At 48.9% G+C, this 25,908-nt stretch overlaps 2 protein-coding genes across 2 annotated transcripts in view; one reads left to right on the top strand and one right to left on the bottom strand.

The window, feature by feature from the left end:
- The window catches only part of CFAP92 (cilia and flagella associated protein 92 (putative)), a gene marked incomplete at both ends in the record, with an annotated part of 122,172 nt that extends 97,755 nt beyond the window's left edge, over window positions 1–24,417 (top strand). The window contains 3 exons of the mRNA XM_082663545.1: window positions 23,096–23,296; window positions 23,369–23,510; window positions 24,359–24,417. Of these exons, the coding sequence (XP_082519671.1) occupies window positions 23,096–23,296; window positions 23,369–23,510; window positions 24,359–24,417 (402 nt within the window). The remainder of the gene's footprint in view (window positions 1–23,095; window positions 23,297–23,368; window positions 23,511–24,358) is intronic.
- Window positions 24,418–24,896: 479 nt separating this feature from the next.
- Window positions 24,897–25,908, bottom strand: part of ACAD9 (acyl-CoA dehydrogenase family member 9) — a 59,491-nt gene continuing 58,479 nt past the window's right edge. Inside the window, 2 exon segments of the mRNA XM_082663544.1 lie at window positions 24,897–25,289; window positions 25,646–25,718. Of these exon segments, the coding sequence (XP_082519670.1) occupies window positions 25,189–25,289; window positions 25,646–25,718 (174 nt within the window). The 3' untranslated portion in view covers window positions 24,897–25,188.

Here is a 25,908-nt window from a genome sequence, read left to right as displayed (position 1 = left end):
CCTAGATGGTCCCCCATGGTTGGGGTGCACTTGGCTTCCTTTTAGCTCTCGGAAGGCCCACCTAGATTCTGAAGGTTTGGTTCCCCCCACAAAGGAAGAGACAGGACAGCTTTAAGGGGCTGCATCTGCAGGCACGTCCTCTTCACGTCTCTCGGCTCCACCTCAGTGCACCCTTGGACCCCAGGCTGCTCAGCCTGCTGGGATGTGACACCAGCGCCTATCACCGGGGCCCGAGGTGAAAAGCTTGCCCATTTCTTTCCTTTTACTTTCTTTTTCAGCTTAATTCTGAAGGCATGTTGTACTGGAGTTGATTTCCAAAGTGGGGTTTGGTGTAGGTGTACAGCAAGCTGATTGAGTTACACACGAAATATAGCTACTGTTTTTCGGATTCCTTTTCCATATAGGTTATTGCAGAACATTGAATAGAGGTCCTGGTGTTGTACAGTAGTCCTTGTCGAGTGCGTGTTATATATATATATATGTTTATAGGTATTTTTCTGTGTATGTGTTCATGTGAAACGCCTAACTTATATCTCCTACCCCACTTTCTTTTTGGTAACCCTAGCTTTAATCTGAAAGTCGGTGACTCTGTTTCTGTTTGGTATACTAGTTCAGTTGTATGTATGTTTCCCTTCCTGTTATAAGTGATATTATATGCTATGGGTCCTCCTCTGTCTGTCTGACTTCACTCAGTGTTTGGGCATCCCAGGTCCATCCACGTTGCTTCTGATGGCATTATTTCATTCTTTTTGCTGGCTGAGTAACAGTTCCTCGTATACACGTAGGACCTGCTGTTTATGTATTCATCACTCGCTGGACTACTTGTTTGTGTGTCTTGGCGATTGTAAATAGTGCTGCAGTTAACGTTGGGGTGCTTGTGTCTTTTTGAATTATGGATTTTCCGGAGTAGCGCCCAGGAGTGGACATGCAGTAGTATAGGGTCGCTCTCTCCTTAGTTTTCTAGGAACTGGGATACAGTGCTTTCTAGTGGCGGTCACCAATGTACATGTCCACTCACCGAGTTGGAAGGTTCCCTTTTCTCCACACTCATTCCCCATCGATTGTTTGTAGACTTTTTGATGCTGGCCATACCGCCTGCTGCGAGATGATGCCACTTTAAAATTTTGATATGCATTTCTCGGATAATCAGCGACTTTCTGCTTCCTGTCGTGGTCGGGGGTTTTCTTTTTAAACAGTGTGAGTAAACTTTCCCTCCTGAAATTTGGCTTCTTGAAAGTCTGTGTTTTTCGAATGTGTTTTCGGTTACCTAACCCAGGTCATTTTTGAAGACACGTGTTATTAAAAGCCCCACAGGCTCTGTGAGTATGAGGTGCCCTGAAGCACCGGTTGTAAAGTTGTTGTTCCGCGAAACGTCCACAAGGCGGCAGCATTTCTTCGTGGCCAGCTCTAGTTTGTTGGCAACCAAAAGCCTTAGGAAGAGTCATCTTACTAGGCTGTGAATTAGAGGGGAAGGTGCCAGAGGCAACACCCAAGGGCTTGTGTGTCACTACCTCTTCCCTGTTAAGCTTCACGCCCCCGAAAAGTCCAAACCCTGGCTAAAGCTGCGGGTGCTGCGGTGTGTAGGTGGGGTGACTCCTGGCAAGGAGGCCGGATGTGGGAAGCCCACCAGCAGCAGCCGTGGAGGCTCGGTCACGTTTTGAATCTCCTGCAGCCTAGATGGTCCCCCATGGTTGGGGTGCACTTGGCTTCCTTTTAGCTCTCGGAAGGCCCACCTAGGTTCTGAAGGTTTGGTTCCCCCCACAAAGGAAGAGACAGGTCAGCTTGAAGGAGCTGCATTTGCAGGCACATCCTCTTCACGGCTCTCGGCTCCACCTCAGTGCACCCTTGGGACCCCAGGCTGCTCAGGCTGCTGGGATGTGACACCAGCGCCTATCACCGGGGCCCGAGGCGAAAAGCATGCCCATTTCTTTCCTTTTACTTTCTTTTTCAGCTTAATTCTGATGGTATGTTGTACTGGAGTTGATTTCCAAAGTGGGGTTTGGTGTAGTGTACAGCAAGCTGATTGAGTTACACATGTAATACAGCTACTATTTTTCGGATTCCTTTTCCGTATAGGTTATTGCAGAACGTTGAATAGAGGTCCTGGTGTTGTACAGTAGTCCTTGTCGGGTGCGTGTTTTTTTAATATATGTATATATATATATATATATATATATTTATAGGTATTTTTCTGTGTATGTGTTCATGTGAAACGCCTAACTTATATCTCCTACCCCACTTTCTTTTTGGTAACCCTAGCTTTAATCTGAAAGTCGGTGACTCTGTTTCTGTTTGGTATACTAGTTCAGTTGTATGTATGTTTCCCTTCCTGTTATAAGTGATATCATATGCTATGGGTCCTCCTCTGTCTGTCTGACTTCACTCAGTGTTTGGGCATCCCAGGTCCATCCACGTTGCTTCTGATGGCATTATTTCATTCTTTTTGCTGGCTGAGTAACAGTTCCTTGTATACATGTAGGACCTGCTGTTTATGTATTCATCACTCGCTGGACTACTTGTTTGTGTGTCTTGGCGATTGTAAATAGTGCTGCAGTTAACGTTGGGGTGCTTGTGTCTTTTTGAATTATGGATTTTCCAGAGTAGCGCCCAGGAGTGGACATGCAGTAGTATAGGGTCGCTCTCTCCTTAGTTTTCTAGGAACTGGGATACAGTGCTTTCTAGTGGCGGTCACCAATGTACATTTCCACTCACCGAGTTGGAAGATTCCCTTTTCTCCACACTCATTCCCCATCGATTGTTTGTAGACTTTTTGATGCTGGCCATACCGCCTGCTGCGAGATGATGCCACTTTAGAATTTTGATATGCATTTCTCGGATAATCAGCGACTTTCTGCTTCCTGTCGTGGTCGGGGTTTTTCTTTTTAAACAGTGTGAGTAAACTTTCCCTCCTGAAATTTGGCTTCTTGAAAGTCTGTGTTTTTCGAATGTGTTTTCGGTTACCTAACCCAGGTCATTTTTGAAGACACGTGTTATTAAAAGCCCCACAGGCTCTGTGAGTATTAGGTGCCCTGAAGCACCGGTTGTAAAGTTGTTGTTCTGCGAAACGTCCACAAGGCGGCAGCATTTCTTCGTGGCCAGCTCTAGTTTGTTGGCAACCAAAAGCCTTAGGAAGAGTCATCTTACTAGGCTGTGAATTAGAGGGGAAGGTGCCAGAGGCAACACCCAAGGGCTTGTGTGTCACTACCTCTTCCCTGTTAAACTTCACGCCCCCGAAAAGTCCAAACCCTGGGTAAAGCTGCGGGTGCTGCGGTGTGTAGGTGGGGTGACTCCTGGCAAGGAGGCCGGATGTGGGAAGCCCACCAGCAGCAGCCGTGGAGGCTCGGTCACGTTTTGAATCTCCTGCAGCCTAGATGGTCCCCCATGGTTGGGGTGCACTTGGCTTCCTTTTAGCTCTCGGAAGGCCCACCTAGGTTCTGAAGGTTTGGTTCCCCCCACAAAGGAAGAGACAGGACAGCTTTAAGGGGCTGCATTTGCAGGCACGTCCTCTTCACGGCTCTCGGCTCCACCTCAGTGCACCCTTGGGACCCCAGGCTGCTCAGGTGCTGGGATGTGACACCAGCGCCTATCACCGGGGCCCGAGGCGAAAAGCATGCCCATTTCTTTCCTTTTACTTTCTTTTTCAGCTTAATTCTGATGGTATGTTGTACTGGAGTTGATTTCCAAAGTGGGGTTTGGTGTAGTGTACAGCAAGCTGATTCAGTTACACATGTAATACAGCTACTATTTTTCGGATTCCTTTTCCGTATAGGTTATTGCAGAACGTTGAGTAGAGGTCCTGGTGTTGTACAGTAGTCCTTGTCGAGTGCGTGTTTTATATATATGTTTATAGGTATTTTTCTGTGTATGTGTTCATGTGAACCGCCTAACTTATACCTCCTACCCCACTTTCTTTTTGGTAACCCTAGGTTTATTGAGAAAGTCGGTGACTCTGTTTCTGTTTAGTAAACTAGTTCAGTTGTATGTATGTTTCCCTTCCTCCTATAAGTGCTATTATATGCTGTGGGTCCTCCTCTGTCTGACTGACTTCACTCAGTGTTTGGGCATCCCGGGTCCATCCATGTTGCTTCTAATGGCATTATTTCATCCTTTATCCTGACTGAGTAACGGTCCCTTGTATACACGTAGGACCTGCTGTTTATGTATTCATCACTCGCTGGCCTATTTGTTTCTGTGTCTTGGCGTTTGTAAATAGTGCCGCAAAGAACGTTGGGGTGCTTGTGTCTTTCTGAATTATGCATTTTCCCGAGTAATGCCCAGGAGTGGGCGTGCAGAAGTATAGGGTCGCTCTCTCTTTAGTTTTCTAGGAACTGGGATACAGTGCTTTCTAGTGGCGGTCACCAATGTACATTTCCACTCACCGAGTTGGAAGGTTCCCTTTTCTCCACGCTCATTCCCCATCGATTGTTTGTAGACTTTTTGATGCTGGCCGTTCTTCCCACTGTGAGGCGACGCCTCGTTACACGTTGGATTGGCATTTGTCAAATAATGAGTGATACGCATCTTGTCGTGGTGTGTATTTTTTTATTTTAAACAGTGTGAGTAAACTTTCCCTCTTCAAATTTGGGTTTTTGAGGGTGTGTGTGTTTCTAATTTATTTTTCGGTTGCCTAACCCAGGTGATTTTTGAGCACACGTGTCGTTAAAAGCCCCACAGGCTTCCTGAATATGATGTGCCCTTAAGCACCGGTTGTAAAGTTGTTGTTACGGGAAACGTCCACAAGGCGGCAGCATTTCTTCATGCCCAGCTCTGGTTCCTCGGCAACCAAAAGGTTTAGGGGGAGTCATGGTGCTGGGCTGTGAATTAGAGGGGAAGGTGCCAGAGGCAACACCCAAGGGCTTGTGTGTCACTACCTCTTCCCTGTTAAGCTTCTACGCCCCCGAAAATTCGAAACCCTGGCTAAAGCTGCGGGTGCTGCCCTGTGTAGGTGGGGTGACGCCTGGCAAGGAGGCCGGATGTGGGAAGCCCACCAGCAGCAGCCGTGGAGGCTCGGTCACGGTTTGAATCCCCTGCAGCCTAGATGGTCCCCCATGGTTGGGGTGCACTTGGCTTCCTTTTAGCTCTCGGAAGGCCCACCTAGGTTCTGAAGGTTTGGTTCCCCCCACAAAGGAAGAGACAGGACAGCTTTAAGGGGCTGCATCTGCAGGCACGTCCTCTTCACGTCTCTCGGCTCCACCTCAGTGCACCCTTGGGACCCCAGGCTGCTCAGGCTGCTGGGATGTGACACCAGCGCCTATCACCGGGGCCCGAGGCGAAAAGCATGCCCATTTCTTTCCTTTTACTTTCTTTTTCAGCTTAATTCTGATGGTATGTTGTACTGGAGTTGATTTCCAAAGTGGGGTTTGGTGTAGTGTACAGCAAGCTGATTGAGTTACACATGTAATACAGCTACTATTTTTCGGATTCCTTTTCCGTATAGGTTATTGCAGAACGTTGAATAGAGGTCCTGGTGTTGTACAGTAGTCCTTGTCGAGTGCGTGTTTTTTTAATATATGTATATATATATATATGTTTATAGGTATTTTTCTGTGTATGTGTTCATGTGAAACGCCTAACTTATATCTCCTACCCCACTTTCTTTTTGGTAACCCTAGCTTTAATCTGAAAGTCGGTGACTCTGTTTCTGTTTGGTATACTAGTTCAGTTGTATGTATGTTTCCCTTCCTGTTATAAGTGATATTATATGCTATGGGTCCTCCTCTGTCTGTCTGACTTCACTCAGTGTTTGGGCATCCCAGGTCCATCCACGTTGCTTCTGATGGCATTATTTCATTCTTTTTGCTGGCTGAGTAACAGTTCCTCGTATACACGTAGGACCTCCTGTTTATGTATTCATCACTCGCTGGACTACTTGTTTGTGTGTCTTGGTGATTGTAAATAGTGCTGCAGTTAACGTTGGGGTGCTTGTGTCTTTTTGAATTATGGATTTTCCGGAGTAGCGCCCAGGAGTGGACATGCAGTAGTATAGGGTCGCTCTCTCCTTAGTTTTCTAGGAACTGGGATACAGTGCTTTCTAGTGGCGGTCACCAATGTACATTTCCACTCACCGAGTTGGAAGGTTCCCTTGTCTCCACGCTCATTCCCCATCGATTGTTTGTAGACTTTTTGATGCTGGCCATACCGCCTGCTGCGAGATGATGCCACTTTAAAATTTTGATATGCATTTCTCGGATAATCAGCGACTTTCTGCTTCCTGTCGTGGTCGGGGTTTTTCTTTTTAAACAGTGTGAGTAAACTTTCCCTCCTGAAATTTGGCTTCTTGAAAGTCTGTGTTTTTCGAATGTGTTTTCGGTTACCTAACCCAGGTCAATTTTGAAGACACGTGTTATTAAAAGCCCCACAGGCTCTGTCAGTATGAGGTGCCCTGAAGCACCGGTTGTAAAGTTGTTGTTCCGCGAAACGTCCACAAGGCGGCAGCATTTCTTCGTGGCCAGCTCTAGTTTGTTGGCAACCAAAAGCCTTAGGAAGAGTCATCTTACTAGGCTGTGAATTAGAGGGGAAGGTGCCAGAGGCAACACCCAAGGGCTTGTGTGTCACTACCTCTTCCCTGTTAAGCTTCACGCCCCCGAAAAGTCCAAACCCTGGCTAAAGCTGCGGGTGCTGCGGTGTGTAGGTGGGGTGACTCCTGGCAAGGAGGCCGGATGTGGGAAGCCCACCAGCAGCAGCCGTGGAGGCTCGGTCACGTTTTGAATCTCCTGCAGCCTAGATGGTCCCCCATGGTTGGGGTGCACTTGGCTTCCTTTTAGCTCTCGGAAGGCCCACCTAGGTTCTGAAGGTTTGGTTCCCCCCACAAAGGAAGAGACACGACAGCTTTAAGGGGCTGCATCTGCAGGCACGTCCTCTTCACGTCTCTCGGCTCCACCTCAGTGCACCCTTGGGACCCCAGGCTGCTCAGGCTGCTGGGATGTGACACCAGCGCCTATCACCGGGGCCCGAGGCGAAAAGCATGCCCATTTCTTTCCTTTTACTTTCTTTTTCAGCTTAATTCTGATGGTATGTTGTACTGGAGTTGATTTCCAAAGTGGGGTTTGGTGTAGTGTACAGCAAGCTGATTCAGTTACACATGAAATACAGCTACTGTTTTTCGGATTCCTTTTCCGTATAGGTTATTGCAGAACGTTGAATAGAGGTCCTGGTGTTGTACAGTAGTCCTTGTCGAGTGCGTGTTTTATATATATGTTTATAGGTATTTTTCTGTGTATGTGTTCATGTGAACCGCCTAACTTATATCTCCTACCCCACTTTCTTTTTGGTAACCCTAGGTTTATTGAGAAAGTCGGTGACTCTCTTCCTGTTTAGTAAACTAGTTCAGTTGTATGTATGTTTCCCTTCCTCCTATAAGTGCTATTATATGCTGTGGGTCCTCCTCTGTCTGACTGACTTCACTCAGTGTTTGGGCATCCCGGGTCCATCCATGTTGCTTCTAATGGCATTATTTCATCCTTTATCCTGGCTGAGTAACGGTCCCTTGTATACACGTAGGACCTGCTGTTTATGTATTCATCACTCGCTGGCCTATTTGTTTCTGTGTCTTGGCGTTTGTAAATAGTGCCGCAAAGAACGTTGGGGTGCTTGTGTCTTTCTGAATTATGCATTTTCCCGAGTAATGCCCAGGAGTGGGCGTGCAGAAGTATAGGGTCGCTCTCTCCTTAGTTTTCTAGGAACTGGGATACAGTGCTTTCTAGTGGCGGTCACCAATGTACATTTCCACTCACCGAGTTGGAAGGTTCCCTTTTCTCCACGCTCATTCCCCATCGATTGTTTGTAGACTTTTTGATACTGGCCGTTCTTCCCACTGTGAGGCGACGCCTCGTTACACGTTGGATTGGCATTTGTCAAATAATGAGTGATATGCATCTTGTCGTGGTGTGTATTTTTTTATTTTAAACAGTGTGAGTAAACTTTCCCTCTTCAAATTTGGCTTTTTGAGGGTGTGTGTGTTTCTAATTTATTTTTCGGTTGCCTAACCCAGGTGATTTTTGAGCACACGTGTCGTTAAAAGCCCCACAGGCTTCCTGAATATGATGTGCCCTTAAGCACCGGTTGTAAAGTTGTTACGGGAAACGTCCACAAGGCGGCAGCATTTCTTCATGCCCAGCTCTGGTTCCTCGGCAACCAAAAGGTTTAGGGGGAGTCATGGTGCTGGGCTGTGAATTAGAGGGGAAGGTGCCAGAGGCAACACCCAAGGTCTTGTGTGTCACTACCTCTTCCCTGTTAAGCTTCACGCCCCCGAAAAGTCCAAACCCTGGCTAAAGCTGCGGGTGCTGCGGTGTGTAGGTGGGGTGACTCCTGGCAAGGAGGCCGGATGTGGGAAGCCCACCAGCAGCAGCCGTGGAGGCTCGGTCACGTTTTGAATCTCCTGCAGCCTAGATGGTCCCCCATGGTTGGGGTGCACTTGGCTTCCTTTTAGCTCTCGGAAGGCCCACCTAGGTTCTGAAGGTTTGGTTCCCCCCACAAAGGAAGAGACAGGACAGCTTTAAGGGGCTGCATCTGCAGGCACGTCCTCTTCACGTCTCTCGGCTCCACCTCAGTGCACCCTTGGGACCCCAGGCTGCTCAGGCTGCTGGGATGTGACACCAGCGCCTATCACCGGGGCCCGAGGCGAAAAGCATGCCCATTTCTTTCCTTTTACTTTCTTTTTCAGCTTAATTCTGATGGTATGTTGTACTGGAGTTGATTTCCAAAGTGGGGTTTGGTGTAGTGTACAGCAAGCTGATTGAGTTACACATGTAATACAGCTACTATTTTTCGGATTCCTTTTCCGTATAGGTTATTGCAGAACGTTGAATAGAGGTCCTGGTGTTGTACAGTAGTCCTTGTCGAGTGCGTGTTTTTTTAATATATGTATATATATATATATGTTTATAGGTATTTTTCTGTGTATGTGTTCATGTGAAACGCCTAACTTATATCTCCTACCCCACTTTCTTTTTGGTAACCCTAGCTTTAATCTGAAAGTCGGTGACTCTGTTTCTGTTTGGTATACTAGTTCAGTTGTATGTATGTTTCCCTTCCTGTTATAAGTGATATTATATGCTATGGGTCCTCCTCTGTCTGTCTGACTTCACTCAGTGTTTGGGCATCCCAGGTCCATCCACGTTGCTTCTGATGGCATTATTTCATTCTTTTTGCTGGCTGAGTAACAGTTCCTCGTATACACGTAGGACCTCCTGTTTATGTATTCATCACTCGCTGGACTACTTGTTTGTGTGTCTTGGTGATTGTAAATAGTGCTGCAGTTAACGTTGGGGTGCTTGTGTCTTTTTGAATTATGGATTTTCCGGAGTAGCGCCCAGGAGTGGACATGCAGTAGTATAGGGTCGCTCTCTCCTTAGTTTTCTAGGAACTGGGATACAGTGCTTTCTAGTGGCGGTCACCAATGTACATTTCCACTCACCGAGTTGGAAGGTTCCCTTGTCTCCACGCTCATTCCCCATCGATTGTTTGTAGACTTTTTGATGCTGGCCATACCGCCTGCTGCGAGATGATGCCACTTTAAAATTTTGATATGCATTTCTCGGATAATCAGCGACTTTCTGCTTCCTGTCGTGGTCGGGGTTTTTCTTTTTAAACAGTGTGAGTAAACTTTCCCTCCTGAAATTTGGCTTCTTGAAAGTCTGTGTTTTTCGAATGTGTTTTCGGTTACCTAACCCAGGTCAATTTTGAAGACACGTGTTATTAAAAGCCCCACAGGCTCTGTCAGTATGAGGTGCCCTGAAGCACCGGTTGTAAAGTTGTTGTTCCGCGAAACGTCCACAAGGCGGCAGCATTTCTTCGTGGCCAGCTCTAGTTTGTTGGCAACCAAAAGCCTTAGGAAGAGTCATCTTACTAGGCTGTGAATTAGAGGGGAAGGTGCCAGAGGCAACACCCAAGGGCTTGTGTGTCACTACCTCTTCCCTGTTAAGCTTCACGCCCCCGAAAAGTCCAAACCCTGGCTAAAGCTGCGGGTGCTGCGGTGTGTAGGTGGGGTGACTCCTGGCAAGGAGGCCGGATGTGGGAAGCCCACCAGCAGCAGCCGTGGAGGCTCGGTCACGTTTTGAATCTCCTGCAGCCTAGATGGTCCCCCATGGTTGGGGTGCACTTGGCTTCCTTTTAGCTCTCGGAAGGCCCACCTAGGTTCTGAAGGTTTGGTTCCCCCCACAAAGGAAGAGACACGACAGCTTTAAGGGGCTGCATCTGCAGGCACGTCCTCTTCACGTCTCTCGGCTCCACCTCAGTGCACCCTTGGGACCCCAGGCTGCTCAGGCTGCTGGGATGTGACACCAGCGCCTATCACCGGGGCCCGAGGCGAAAAGCATGCCCATTTCTTTCCTTTTACTTTCTTTTTCAGCTTAATTCTGATGGTATGTTGTACTGGAGTTGATTTCCAAAGTGGGGTTTGGTGTAGTGTACAGCAAGCTGATTCAGTTACACATGAAATACAGCTACTGTTTTTCGGATTCCTTTTCCGTATAGGTTATTGCAGAACGTTGAATAGAGGTCCTGGTGTTGTACAGTAGTCCTTGTCGAGTGCGTGTTTTATATATATGTTTATAGGTATTTTTCTGTGTATGTGTTCATGTGAACCGCCTAACTTATATCTCCTACCCCACTTTCTTTTTGGTAACCCTAGGTTTATTGAGAAAGTCGGTGACTCTCTTCCTGTTTAGTAAACTAGTTCAGTTGTATGTATGTTTCCCTTCCTCCTATAAGTGCTATTATATGCTGTGGGTCCTCCTCTGTCTGACTGACTTCACTCAGTGTTTGGGCATCCCGGGTCCATCCATGTTGCTTCTAATGGCATTATTTCATCCTTTATCCTGGCTGAGTAACGGTCCCTTGTATACACGTAGGACCTGCTGTTTATGTATTCATCACTCGCTGGCCTATTTGTTTCTGTGTCTTGGCGTTTGTAAATAGTGCCGCAAAGAACGTTGGGGTGCTTGTGTCTTTCTGAATTATGCATTTTCCCGAGTAATGCCCAGGAGTGGGCGTGCAGAAGTATAGGGTCGCTCTCTCCTTAGTTTTCTAGGAACTGGGATACAGTGCTTTCTAGTGGCGGTCACCAATGTACATTTCCACTCACCGAGTTGGAAGGTTCCCTTTTCTCCACGCTCATTCCCCATCGATTGTTTGTAGACTTTTTGATACTGGCCGTTCTTCCCACTGTGAGGCGACGCCTCGTTACACGTTGGATTGGCATTTGTCAAATAATGAGTGATATGCATCTTGTCGTGGTGTGTATTTTTTTATTTTAAACAGTGTGAGTAAACTTTCCCTCTTCAAATTTGGCTTTTTGAGGGTGTGTGTGTTTCTAATTTATTTTTCGGTTGCCTAACCCAGGTGATTTTTGAGCACACGTGTCGTTAAAAGCCCCACAGGCTTCCTGAATATGATGTGCCCTTAAGCACCGGTTGTAAAGTTGTTGTTACGGGAAACGTCCACAAGGCGGCAGCATTTCTTCATGCCCAGCTCTGGTTCCTCGGCAACCAAAAGGTTTAGGGGGAGTCATGGTGCTGGGCTGTGAATTAGAGGGGAAGGTGCCAGAGGCAACACCCAAGGTCTTGTGTGTCACTACCTCTTCCCTGTTAAGCTTCACGCCCCCGAAAAGTCCAAACCCTGGCTAAAGCTGCGGGTGCTGCGGTGTGTAGGTGGGGTGACTCCTGGCAAGGAGGCCGGATGTGGGAAGCCCACCAGCAGCAGCCGTGGAGGCTCGGTCACGTTTTGAATCTCCTGCAGCCTAGATGGTCCCCCATGGTTGGGGTGCACTTGGCTTCCTTTTAGCTCTCGGAAGGCCCACCTAGGTTCTGAAGGTTTGGTTCCCCCCACAAAGGAAGAGACAGGACAGCTTTAAGGGGCTGCATCTGCAGGCACGTCCTCTTCACGTCTCTCGGCTCCACCTCAGTGCACCCTTGGGACCCCAGGCTGCTCAGGCTGCTGGGATGTGACACCAGCGCCTATCACCGGGGCCCGAGGCGAAAAGCATGCCCATTTCTTTCCTTTTACTTTCTTTTTCAGCTTAATTCTGATGGTATGTTGTACTGGAGTTGATTTCCAAAGTGGGGTTTGGTGTAGTGTACAGCAAGCTGATTGAGTTACACATGTAATACAGCTACTATTTTTCGGATTCCTTTTCCGTATAGGTTATTGCAGAACGTTGAATAGAGGTCCTGGTGTTGTACAGTAGTCCTTGTCGGGTGCGTGTTTTTTTAATATATGTATATGTATATATATATATGTTTATAGGTATTTTTCTGTGTATGTGTTCATGTGAACCGCCTAACTTATATCTCCTACCCCACTTTCTTTTTGGTAACCCTAGCTTTAATCTGAAAGTCGGTGACTCTGTTTCTGTTTGGTATACTAGTTCAGTTGTATGTATGTTTCCCTTCCTGTTATAAGTGATATCATATGCTATGGGTCCTCCTCTGTCTGTCTGACTTCACTCAGTGTTTGGGCATCCCAGGTCCATCCACGTTGCTTCTGATGGCATTATTTCATTCTTTTTGCTGGCTGAGTAACAGTTCCTCGTATACACGTAGGACCTCCTGTTTATGTATTCATCACTCGCTGGACTACTTGTTTGTGTGTCTTGGCGATTGTAAATAGTGCTGCAGTTAACGTTGGGGTGCTTGTGTCTTTTTGAATTATGGATTTTCCAGAGTAGCGCCCAGGAGTGGGTCTGCAGTAGTATAGGGTCGCTCTCTCCTTAGTTTTCTAGGAACTGGGATACAGTGCTTTCTAGCGGCGGTCACCAATGTACATTTCCACTCACCGAGTTGGAAGGTTCCCTTTTCTCCACACTCATTCCCCATCGATTGTTTGTAGACTTTTTGATGCTGGCCATACCGCCTGCTGCGAGATGATGCCACTTTAGAATTTTGATATGCATTTCTCGGATAATCAGCGACTTTCTGCTTCCTGTCGTGGTCGGGGTTTTTCTTTTTAAACAGTGTGAGTAAACTTTCCCTCCTGAAATTTGGCTTCTTGAAAGTCTGTGTTTTTCGAATGTGTTTTCGGTTACCTAACCCAGGTCATTTTTGAAGACACGTGTTATTAAAAGCCCCACAGGCTCTGTGAGTATGAGGTGCCCTGAAGCACCGGTTGTAAAGTTGTTGTTCCGCGAAACGTCCACAAGGCGGCAGCATTTCTTCGTGGCCAGCTCTAGTTTGTTGGCAACCAAAAGCCTTAGGAAGAGTCATCTTACTAGGCTGTGAATTAGAGGGGAAGGTGCCAGAGGCAACACCCAAGGGCTTGTGTGTCACTACCTCTTCCCTGTTAAACTTCACGCCCCCGAAAAGTCCAAACCCTGGCTAAAGCTGCGGGTGCTGCGGTGTGTAGGTGGGGTGACTCCTGGCAAGGAGGCCGGATGTGGGAAGCCCACCAGCAGCAGCCGTGGAGGCTCGGTCACGGTTTGAATCTCCTGCAGCCTAGATGGTCCCCCATGGTTGGGGTGCACTTGGCTTCCTTTTAGCTCTCGGAAGGCCCACCTAGGTTCTGAAGGTTTGGTTCCCCCCACAAAGGAAGAGACAGGACAGCTTTAAGGGGCTGCATCTGCAGGCACGTCCTCTTCACGGCTCTCGGCTCCACCTCAGTGCACCCTTGGGACCCCAGGCTGCTCAGGTGCTGGGATGTGACACCAGCGCCTATCACCGGGGCCCGAGGCGAAAAGCATGCCCATTTCTTTCCTTTTACTTTCTTTTTCAGCTTAATTCTGATGGTATGTTGTACTGGAGTTGATTTCCAAAGTGGGGTTTGGTGTAGTGTACAGCAAGCTGATTCAGTTACACATGTAATACAGCTACTATTTTTCGGATTCCTTTTCCGTATAGCTTATTGCAGAACGTTGAGTAGAGGTCCTGGTGTTGTACAGTAGTCCTTGTCGAGTGCGTGTTTTATATATATGTTTATAGGTATTTTTCTGTGTATGTGTTCATGTGAACCGCCTAACTTATACCTCCTACCCCACTTTCTTTTTGGTAACCCTAGGTTTATTGAGAAAGTCGGTGACTCTGTTTCTGTTTAGTAAACTAGTTCAGTTGTATGTATGTTTCCCTTCCTCCTATAAGTGATATTATATGCTGTGGGTCCTCCTCTGTCTGACTGACTTCACTCAGTGTTTGGGCATCCCGGGTCCATCCATGTTGCTTCTAATGGCATTATTTCATCCTTTATCCTGACTGAGTAACGGTCCCTTGTATACACGTAGGACCTGCTGTTTATGTATTCATCACTCGCTGGCCTATTTGTTTCTGTGTCTTGGCGTTTGTAAATAGTGCCGCAAAGAACGTTGGGGTGCTTGTGTCTTTCTGAATTATGCATTTTCCCGAGTAATGCCCAGGAGTGGGCGTGCAGAAGTATAGGGTCGCTCTCTCTTTAGTTTTGTAGGAACTGGGATACAGTGCTTTCTAGTGGCGGTCACCAGTGTACATTTCCACTCACCGAGTTGGAAGGTTCCCTTTTCTCCACGCTCATTCCCCATCGATTGTTTGTAGACTTTTTGATGCTGGCCGTTCTTCCCACTGTGAGGCGACGCCTCGTTACACGTTGGATTGGCATTTGTCAAATAATGAGTGATATGCATCTTGTCGTGGTGTGTATTTTTTTATTTTAAACAGTGTGAGTAAACTTTCCCTCTTCAAATTTGGGTTTTTGAGGGTGTGTGTGTTTCTAATTTATTTTTCGGTTGCCTAACCCAGGTGATTTTTGAGCACACGTGTCGTTAAAAGCCCCACAGGCTTCCTGAATATGATGTGCCCTTAAGCACCGGTTGTAAAGTTGTTGTTACGGGAAACGTCCACAAGGCGGCAGCATTTCTTCATGCCCAGCTCTGGTTCCTCGGCAACCAAAAGGTTTAGGGGGAGTCATGGTGCTGGGCTGTGAATTAGAGGGGAAGGTGCCAGAGGCAACACCCAAGGGCTTGTGTGTCACTACCTCTTCCCTGTTAAGCTTCTACGCCCCCGAAAATTCGAAACCCTGGCTAAAGCTGCGGGTGCTGCCCTGTGTAGGTGGGGTGACGCCTGGCAAGGAGGCCGGATGTGGGAAGCCCACCAGCAGCAGCCGTGGAGGCTCGGTCACGGTTTGAATCCCCTGCAGCCTAGATGGTCCCCCATGGTTGGGGTGCACTTGGCTTCCTTTTAGCTCTCGGAAGGCCCACCTAGATTCTGAAGGTTTGGTTCCCCCCACAAAGGAAGAGACAGGACAGCTTTAAGGGGCTGCATCTGCAGGCACGTCCTCTTCACGTCTCTCCGCTCCACCTCAGTGCACCCTTGGACCCCAGGCTGCTCAGCCTGCTGGGATGTGACACCAGCGCCTATCACCGGGGCCCGAGGTGAAAAGCTTGCCCATTTCTTTCCTTTTACTTTCTTTTTCAGCTTAATTCTGATGGCATGTTGTACTAGCGTTGATTTCCAAAGTGGGGTTTGGTGTAGGTGTACAGCAAGCTGATTGAGTTACACACGAAATATAGCTACTGTTTTTCGGATTCCTTTTCCATATAGGTTATTGCAGAACATTGAATAGAGGTCCTGGTGTTGTACAGTAGTCTTTGTCGAGTGCGTGTTATATATATATATATATATATATATATATATATATATATATGTTTATAGGTATTTTTCTGTGTATGTGTTCATGTGAAACGCCTAACTTATATCTCCTACCCCACTTTCTTTTTGGTAACCCTAGCTTTAATCTGAAAGTCGGTGACTCTGTTTCTGTTTGGTATACTAGTTCAGTTGTATGTATGTTTCCCTTCCTGTTATAAGTGATATTATATGCTATGGGTCCTCCTCTGTCTGTCTGACTTCACTCAGTGTTTGGGCATCCCAGGTCCATCCACGTTGCTTCTGATGGCATTATTTCATTCTTTTTGCTGGCTGAGTAACAGTTCCTCGTATACACGTAGGACCTCCTGTTTATGTATTCATCACTCGCTGGACTACTTGTTTGTGTGTTTTGGCGATTGTAAATAGTGCTGCAGTTAACGTTGGGGTGCTTGTGTCTTTCTGAATTATGGATTTTCCGGAGTAGCGCCCAGGAGTGGACATGCAGTAGTATAGGGTCGCTCTCTCCTTAGTTTTCTAGGAACTGGGATACAGTGCTTTCTAGTGGCGGTCACCAATGTACATTTCCACTCACCGAGTTGGAAGGTTCCCTTGTCTCCACGCTCATTCCCCATCGATTGTTTGTAGACTTTTTGATGCTGGCCGTTCTTCCCGCTGTGAGGCGACGCCTCGTTACACGTTGGATTGGCATTTGTCAAATAATGAGTGATATGCATCTTGTCGTGGTGTGTATTTTTTTATTTTAAACAGTGTGAGTAAACTTTCCCTCTTCAAATTTGGCTTTTTGAGGGTGTGTGTGTTTCTAATTTATTTTTCGGTTGCCTAACCCAGGTGATTTTTGAGCACACGTGTCGTTAAAAGCCCCACAGGCTTCCTGAATATGATGTGCCCTTAAGCACCGGTTGTAAAGTTGTTGTTACGGGAAACGTCCACAAGGCGGCAGCATTTCTTCATGCCCAGCTCTGGTTCCTCGGCAACCAAAAGGTTTAGGGGGAGTCATGGTGCTGGGCTGTGAATTAGAGGGGAAGGTGCCAGAGGCAACACCCAAGGTCTTGTGTGTCACTACCTCTTCCCTGTTAAGCTTCACGCCCCCGAAAAGTCCAAACCCTGGCTAAAGCTGCGGGTGCTGCGGTGTGTAGGTGGGGTGACTCCTGGCAAGGAGGCCGGATGTGGGAAGCCCACCAGCAGCAGCCGTGGAGGCTCGGTCACGTTTTGAATCTCCTGCAGCCTAGATGGTCCCCCATGGTTGGGGTGCACTTGGCTTCCTTTTAGCTCTCGGAAGGCCCACCTAGGTTCTGAAGGTTTGGTTCCCCCCACAAAGGAAGAGACAGGACAGCTTTAAGGGGCTGCATCTGCAGGCACGTCCTCTTCACGTCTCTCGGCTCCACCTCAGTGCACCCTTGGGACCCCAGGCTGCTCAGGCTGCTGGGATGTGACACCAGCGCCTATCACCGGGGCCCGAGGCGAAAAGCATGCCCATTTCTTTCCTTTTACTTTCTTTTTCAGCTTAATTCTGATGGTATGTTGTACTGGAGTTGATTTCCAAAGTGGGGTTTGGTGTAGTGTACAGCAAGCTGATTGAGTTACACATGTAATACAGCTACTATTTTTCGGATTCCTTTTCCGTATAGGTTATTGCAGAACGTTGAATAGAGGTCCTGGTGTTGTACAGTAGTCCTTGTCGGGTGCGTGTTTTTTTAATATATGTATATGTATATATATATATGTTTATAGGTATTTTTCTGTGTATGTGTTCATGTGAACCGCCTAACTTATATCTCCTACCCCACTTTCTTTTTGGTAACCCTAGCTTTAATCTGAAAGTCGGTGACTCTGTTTCTGTTTGGTATACTAGTTCAGTTGTATGTATGTTTCCCTTCCTGTTATAAGTGATATCATATGCTATGGGTCCTCCTCTGTCTGTCTGACTTCACTCAGTGTTTGGGCATCCCAGGTCCATCCACGTTGCTTCTGATGGCATTATTTCATTCTTTTTGCTGGCTGAGTAACAGTTCCTCGTATACACGTAGGACCTCCTGTTTATGTATTCATCACTCGCTGGACTACTTGTTTGTGTGTCTTGGCGATTGTAAATAGTGCTGCAGTTAACGTTGGGGTGCTTGTGTCTTTTTGAATTATGGATTTTCCAGAGTAGCGCCCAGGAGTGGGTCTGCAGTAGTATAGGGTCGCTCTCTCCTTAGTTTTCTAGGAACTGGGATACAGTGCTTTCTAGCGGCGGTCACCAATGTACATTTCCACTCACCGAGTTGGAAGGTTCCCTTTTCTCCACACTCATTCCCCATCGATTGTTTGTAGACTTTTTGATGCTGGCCATACCGCCTGCTGCGAGATGATGCCACTTTAGAATTTTGATATGCATTTCTCGGATAATCAGCGACTTTCTGCTTCCTGTCGTGGTCGGGGTTTTTCTTTTTAAACAGTGTGAGTAAACTTTCCCTCCTGAAATTTGGCTTCTTGAAAGTCTGTGTTTTTCGAATGTGTTTTCGGTTACCTAACCCAGGTCATTTTTGAAGACACGTGTTATTAAAAGCCCCACAGGCTCTGTGAGTATGAGGTGCCCTGAAGCACCGGTTGTAAAGTTGTTGTTCCGCGAAACGTCCACAAGGCGGCAGCATTTCTTCGTGGCCAGCTCTAGTTTGTTGGCAACCAAAAGCCTTAGGAAGAGTCATCTTACTAGGCTGTGAATTAGAGGGGAAGGTGCCAGAGGCAACACCCAAGGGCTTGTGTGTCACTACCTCTTCCCTGTTAAACTTCACGCCCCCGAAAAGTCCAAACCCTGGCTAAAGCTGCGGGTGCTGCGGTGTGTAGGTGGGGTGACTCCTGGCAAGGAGGCCGGATGTGGGAAGCCCACCAGCAGCAGCCGTGGAGGCTCGGTCACGGTTTGAATCTCCTGCAGCCTAGATGGTCCCCCATGGTTGGGGTGCACTTGGCTTCCTTTTAGCTCTCGGAAGGCCCACCTAGGTTCTGAAGGTTTGGTTCCCCCCACAAAGGAAGAGACAGGACAGCTTTAAGGGGCTGCATTTGCAGGCACGTCCTCTTCACGGCTCTCGGCTCCACCTCAGTGCACCCTTGGGACCCCAGGCTGCTCAGGTGCTGGGATGTGACACCAGCGCCTATCACCGGGGCCCGAGGCGAAAAGCATGCCCATTTCTTTCCTTTTACTTTCTTTTTCAGCTTAATTCTGATGGTATGTTGTACTGGAGTTGATTTCCAAAGTGGGGTTTGGTGTAGTGTACAGCAAGCTGATTCAGTTACACATGTAATACAGCTACTATTTTTCGGATTCCTTTTCCGTATAGCTTATTGCAGAACGTTGAGTAGAGGTCCTGGTGTTGTACAGTAGTCCTTGTCGAGTGCGTGTTTTATATATATGTTTATAGGTATTTTTCTGTGTATGTGTTCATGTGAACCGCCTAACTTATACCTCCTACCCCACTTTCTTTTTGGTAACCCTAGGTTTATTGAGAAAGTCGGTGACTCTGTTTCTGTTTAGTAAACTAGTTCAGTTGTATGTATGTTTCCCTTCCTCCTATAAGTGATATTATATGCTGTGGGTCCTCCTCTGTCTGACTGACTTCACTCAGTGTTTGGGCATCCCGGGTCCATCCATGTTGCTTCTAATGGCATTATTTCATCCTTTATCCTGGCTGAGTAACGGTCCCTTGTATACACGTAGGACCCGCTGTTTATGTATTCATCACTCGCTGGCCTATTTGTTTCTGTGTCTTGGCGTTTGTAAATAGTGCCGCAAAGAACGTTGGGGTGCTTGTGTCTTTCTGAATTATGCATTTTCCCGAGTAATGCCCAGGAGTGGGCGTGCAGAAGTATAGGGTCGCTCTCTCTTTAGTTTTGTAGGAACTGGGATACAGTGCTTTCTAGTGGCGGTCACCAGTGTACATTTCCACTCACCGAGTTGGAAGGTTCCCTTTTCTCCACGCTCATTCCCCATCGATTGTTTGTAGACTTTTTGATGCTGGCCGTTCTTCCCACTGTGAGGCGACGCCTCGTTACACGTTGGATTGGCATTTGTCAAATAATGAGTGATATGCATCTTGTCGTGGTGTGTATTTTTTTATTTTAAACAGTGTGAGTAAACTTTCCCTCTTCAAATTTGGGTTTTTGAGGGTGTGTGTGTTTCTAATTTATTTTTCGGTTGCCTAACCCAGGTGATTTTTGAGCACACGTGTCGTTAAAAGCCCCACAGGCTTCCTGAATATGATGTGCCCTTAAGCACCGGTTGTAAAGTTGTTGTTACGGGAAACGTCCACAAGGCGGCAGCATTTCTTCATGCCCAGCTCTGGTTCCTCGGCAACCAAAAGGTTTAGGGGGAGTCATGGTGCTGGGCTGTGAATTAGAGGGGAAGGTGCCAGAGGCAACACCCAAGGGCTTGTGTGTCACTACCTCTTCCCTGTTAAGCTTCTACGCCCCCGAAAATTCGAAACCCTGGCTAAAGCTGCGGGTGCTGCCCTGTGTAGGTGGGGTGACGCCTGGCAAGGAGGCCGGATGTGGGAAGCCCACCAGCAGCAGCCGTGGAGGCTCGGTCACGGTTTGAATCCCCTGCAGCCTAGATGGTCCCCCATGGTTGGGGTGCACTTGGCTTCCTTTTAGCTCTCGGAAGGCCCACCTAGATTCTGAAGGTTTGGTTCCCCCCACAAAGGAAGAGACAGGACAGCTTTAAGGGGCTGCATCTGCAGGCACGTCCTCTTCACGTCTCTCCGCTCCACCTCAGTGCACCCTTGGACCCCAGGCTGCTCAGCCTGCTGGGATGTGACACCAGCGCCTATCACCGGGGCCCGAGGTGAAAAGCTTGCCCATTTCTTTCCTTTTACTTTCTTTTTCAGCTTAATTCTGATGGCATGTTGTACTAGAGTTGATTTCCAAAGTGGGGTTTGGTGTAGGTGTACAGCAAGCTGATTGAGTTACACACGAAATATAGCTACTGTTTTTCGGATTCCTTTTCCATATAGGTTATTGCAGAACATTGAATAGAGGTCCTGGTGTTGTACAGTAGTCCTTGTCGAGTGCGTGTTATATATATATATATATATGTTTATAGGTATTTTTCTGTGTATGTGTTCATGTGAAACGCCTAACTTATATCTCCTACCCCACTTTCTTTTTGGTAACCCTAGCTTTAATCTGAAAGTCGGTGACTCTGTTTCTGTTTGGTATACTAGTTCAGTTGTATGTATGTTTCCCTTCCTGTTATAAGTGATATTATATGCTATGGGTCCTCCTCTGTCTGTCTGACTTCACTCAGTGTTTGGGCATCCCAGGTCCATCCACGTTGCTTCTGATGGCATTATTTCATTCTTTTTGCTGGCTGAGTAACAGTTCCTCGTATACACGTAGGACCTGCTGTTTATGTATTCATCACTCGCTGGACTACTTGTTTGTGTGTCTTGGCGATTGTAAATAGTGCTGCAGTTAACGTTGGGGTGCTTGTGTCTTTTTGAATTATGGATTTTCCGGAGTAGCGCCCAGGAGTGGACATGCAGTAGTATAGGGTCGCTCTCTCCTTAGTTTTCTAGGAACTGGGATACAGTGCTTTCTAGCGGTGGTCACCAATGTACATTTCCACTCACCGAGTTGGAAGGTTCCCTTTTCTCCACACTCATTCCCCACCGATTGTTTGTAGACTTTTTGATGCTGGCCATACCGCCTGCTGCGAGATGATGCCAATTTAGAATTTTGATATGCATTTCTCGGATAATCAGCGACTTTCTGCTTCCTGTCGTGGTCGGGGTTTTTCTTTTTAAACAGTGTGAGTAAACTTTCCCTCCTGAAATTTGGCTTCTTGAAAGTCTGTGTTTTTCGAATGTGTTTTCGGTTACCTAACCCAGGTCATTTTTGAAGACACGTGTTATTAAAAGCCCCACAGGCTCTGTGAGTATTAGGTGCCCTGAAGCACCGGTTGTAAAGTTGTTGTTCCGCGAAACGTCCACAAGGCGGCAGCATTTCTTCGTGGCCAGCTCTAGTTTGTTGGCAACCAAAAGCCTTAGGAAGAGTCATCTTACTAGGCTGTGAATTAGAGGGGAAGGTGCCAGAGGCAACACCCAAGGGCTTGTGTGTCACTACCTCTTCCCTGTTAAGCTTCACGCCCCCGAAAAGTCCAAACCCTGGCTAAAGCTGCGGGTGCTGCGGTGTGTAGGTGGGGTGACTCCTGGCAAGGAGGCCGGATGTGGGAAGCCCACCAGCAGCAGCCGTGGAGGCTCGGTCACGTTTTGAATCTCCTGCAGCCTAGATGGTCCCCCATGGTTGGGGTGCACTTGGCTTCCTTTTAGCTCTCGGAAGGCCCACCTAGGTTCTGAAGGTTTGGTTCCCCCCACAAAGGAAGAGACAGGACAGCTTTAAGGGGCTGCATTTGCAGGCACATCGTCCTCAGGTGTCTCCGCTCCACCTCAGTGCAGCCTTGAGACCCCAGGCTGTTCAAGCTGCGGGGATGTAACACTAGTGAATATCACCGAGGCGGGAGGCGAAAAGTGTACCCATTTCTGTCCTTTTGCGTTCATTTTCAGTTTAATTCTTATGGTGTGTTGCGGTAGGGGTAATTTACAGTGTGGTGTTTGGTGTAGGTGTACAGCAAGCTGATTCACTTATTGATATTCATGTATCTATTCTATTTCGAATTCTTTTCACATATAGGTTATTGCTGAACGTTCAACAGAGTTCCCTTTGCTTTACAGGAGGTCCATGTTGATTATCCATCAAATGTGTGTATATATATATATATACACACACACACACACACACACAGACATATGCACATATATACACACACAGACATACATATATATATGCTTGTGTGTACATGAAGGTCGACCTCCTAATTTATCCTTTGCCTCTACTTTTCCTTTTTGTGAGCCCTACGTTCGTTTTCCAAGTAAGTGTGTTGCTGTTCTGTAACACTGTGTTACACAGTGTTCATTCTGTGTTCATGTGTGTCTCGTGTTCAGCCCTAGGTATAACCGATACCATATGCTATTCATCTTCCTCTGACTCACTTCACTTACTGTATGATCATCCCAGGTCCATGCATGGTGCTGCCAATAGCATTATTTCATTGTTGTTTATGGCTGAGTAATAGTCCATTGTATATATGTACCATATTGTCTGTATCCAGTCATCTGTTGGTGGACATTTTGGTTGTGTCTGTGTCCTGGCTGTTGGAACTATAACTGTGGGGCGCCTGCTTCATTTCCAATTATGGGTTTCTCCAGATACATGCCCAGGAGTGCTCCTGGGGCTGGGCTCCTTTTACTTTTGTTAGGAGCTTCGATACTGTCCTTTATGGTGGCTTTTGCCAATGTACATTCCCACGAAAATATAGGAGGGTTCAGCTTTTTCGCTCCTCGAGGGACGTGGCCCTCACTGGGCTGCTGCCTGGCTCTGGTAACCAGCATGCACCCCGCACCGCCAGGAGCCAGCATCCTGCCCCCAAGACTGGCAGCCAGTCAGCCCCACCGAGGTCCGTTGTCAGTCCATCTAGCCACGTCTGCTCGCATTTCCAGGAGCCGAGGAGGAGACTCACGTACTCCCAGAGCTACCTGTCAGCCACAGTGGAGCCTCAGGATTCAGATGAGGAGAAGAGAAAAGCCGAGAGGAAGTCCCGTGACGCCTGGCTCACACCCAACAGGTTCCAAGTGACCGGTCTTCACAGCACGGGCAGGACACATCACCTGGGGCTGCCACCCCTCGGCGCCGTCACAGAGGTGGGTAGCGGGAGTGGGTCTCCGGTGGGCGTCCGCAGGGGCCTCCCCCTGACCTGCTGCCCCCCAACGTAGGAGTGGAGGGAGAAAGCGCTGTTTGCTAACATACTGGAGTCAGTGCTGCACCGAGAGAGCAGGGGCTGGGACCGGCGCCCCCAGGACTTGGATGTGTACACACAGCCGCCGCCGGCCCCTCCAGCGCCAAAGCCCGGGACAGGTAACTGTGGGCGGCACCCGTTCTGTTTTAGCAGCCACACTCCTGGGCTGGGAAATCAGGATTCGGCGGGGGGCTGGCTTCAGAGCGCAGGCTGGCCGGAACTTCTGGTTCCAGCTGGATTCACTTGCTGTGTGATGGGGGGGGCAGGTCCCGCCACTGCTCTGGGCTTGGTTTCTATGAAAGGGAGGCCTTGGAAGGTAGGGCTAAGGGCTTTCAGGCTTCACACTGTGTTACCCATGACCAGCCTCGGCAGGCTCTGGGCGCTGCTGGGCCCTTCCGGCTCCCAGACACAGCTGGTTGTCACCCGTGGGGGCGGGTGGGGGCCTGGCCACACCACCCCTCCAAGTCTTCTTCATCCCCCGTTTGTGAAGAGGGACCAGAAATCATTTATAGGTAGAGAACCAAACCTGTGAATTAACAGAACCAGAATCTTCAGGGAGAAAGAGCGGTGAGTTGATCTGGCCACAGACCCCTTGCCCAGAAAGAGACCCCTTGCCCAGAAAGCTAGACTGGATAAACGGTGGAGTGCTTTCCTTCCCTGACTCCTAAGGGCTGCTGGTAACAGCTCCGTGAAACCGGAGGACGTGCTGACAAGCTGCTGAAACTGGTCTACTCCCCTCCTCTGGGCAGTGCCACCTCCCTTCAGTAGAGGCCGCAGGCTCTGGGGCCGCAGGCAGGGTCCCAGGCTCAGGGTCACTGCTGTGGTCCAGTGCAGGGACAGCAGGCTCGCTGCTCCGGCCCTTCCCAGCCCCAGGGCGCACACCTGAAGACACATGGGTGAGAACAGCTCCCCACAGACTGCTGTCCTGGCACCAGGTGAGAAGCCATGACCTCTCCATCTACGCCAGCAAAGAAGCTGTGGTGTCATCGGGAAGATGAGCTGTCAGAACACCGGCAGCAGGCCTAGCCCCGCAGGTGGATGACGGCTCCTCCTCCCAGGACCAAAGCCTGGCCGCCTCAAGGCAACGCCTGTGATGGGCAAAGCACTGGGAACCACCCGAGCAGGAAGCCTGCCAGGTGAGCACACCAGGGCAGGTGTGTAGAGGCCCGTCTGTGCCGCCGGAAGATGCTGCTCGTCCTTGTCAAGTGGCAGAGAAGCATCAGCTAGGAGCAGCACCTGCTGTCAGGCAGCAGCAACATCACCTGTGCAGGACCAAACCCGCACGGCGCCGTGGCCCGGGCACCTGCCCCTCTGCTCCTGGAGCCCTCTTCTCACACATGAGGACAAAGGGCCCTGGAAGCCACCACCACAGGGGGGAGCGCAGGGTCAAGAGGTCGTGAGGCTGGCTCTGAGGAAACAGGTGACCAGTGCAGCAAACACTAGAAGGGGAAACGCAAACTGTCCTTCCTTTGGCTCCTAGCTTAAAGAATGACACATACGCGGTTTTCAAGCTGTTTCTTGGAGAACGTGTGGTCTGGCAGAAATGGCCACCCTGCTGAGACGCGGCCCTACCACCCCAGGCCAGCTTCCACCCCAAGCCTCCCGGTGAGGCGAGTCTCAGCAGCTCCGCGCTCTCCCCGTGTCGGCTCAGAGCCCGGGATCGTGTCAGGCAATAGTGCCCACGGGGGCCTGGAGAAAGCCCGTCAGAGAACTTGGTCAGCTTGTAATAAAGCAAGTTCTCTACCTTCTGGAAGGCGTGTGTCAGGCGGACAGCAGCAGGGATGCTGTCCCCCTGCTTCAGGATGTCCAGTCCAGAGGGTGGGCACAGACGTAGGCTCGCTTCTCTAGGACCTGCTGGGACACTTTCTTGATCAGTTCATCGAGATTTTCCGGAGAATCTGGGAGGGAAAGAGGAAGAGTAGGTGATCTTTGGAAAAAAATGTTCCAGCAATTCCTGTTATCACGAAGTCAGCCCTCCTGTGTGAAGGAGCCCTGAAGGTGGCAGCCCCGTCCCCAGAAAGTGATTGTGGGCTGCCCCCTGGCGACCCCACCTGCTGGAGAAGCCATTTCATCATCCCCACTGCAGGCGGTGACAGCCGCGTCAGCACGGTGGGTGTGGGGTGCCAGTGCTCAGAGTTGCGTGGAGTCCCGCGCTCCTCCCTCCGCAGGTCAGCTGGGTACAGGGGTCCCCCCAAGAGGCTCTCACCTGGCATCAGTCCCACCCCCCCTCCCCCAACCTGAGCCGCCCACTTACACTTGTCCAGCTGAGACAGAGCGAAGAGATTCTGGTAGTAAGCTTCCGTGCAGAAGATGTTGGCCAACAGAACCTGCCAGAACCAAAGTCCGAGAGGATGACTGCTGAGGACCCTGGGCCTTAGCGCTGCCCGGCCTGGAGCCTGACCTCTGAGCTGCAAAGAACTCGGTCAGCCAAAGCAGGCAGCTTGACCAGAGTCAGGTGGCCTGGCTCAGAAGCCATGGCAGCCGTGAGCCAAACCAGCTCTGTCCCCAGGGCAAGTG

This window comes from Grampus griseus, assembly GCF_964374135.1.
Source record: "Grampus griseus genome assembly, chromosome: 10".
Lineage (NCBI taxonomy): Eukaryota > Metazoa > Chordata > Mammalia > Artiodactyla > Delphinidae > Grampus > Grampus griseus.
The sequence above is the reverse complement of the archived record's forward strand: the minus strand, read 5'-3'. Positions and strand labels throughout refer to the sequence as shown.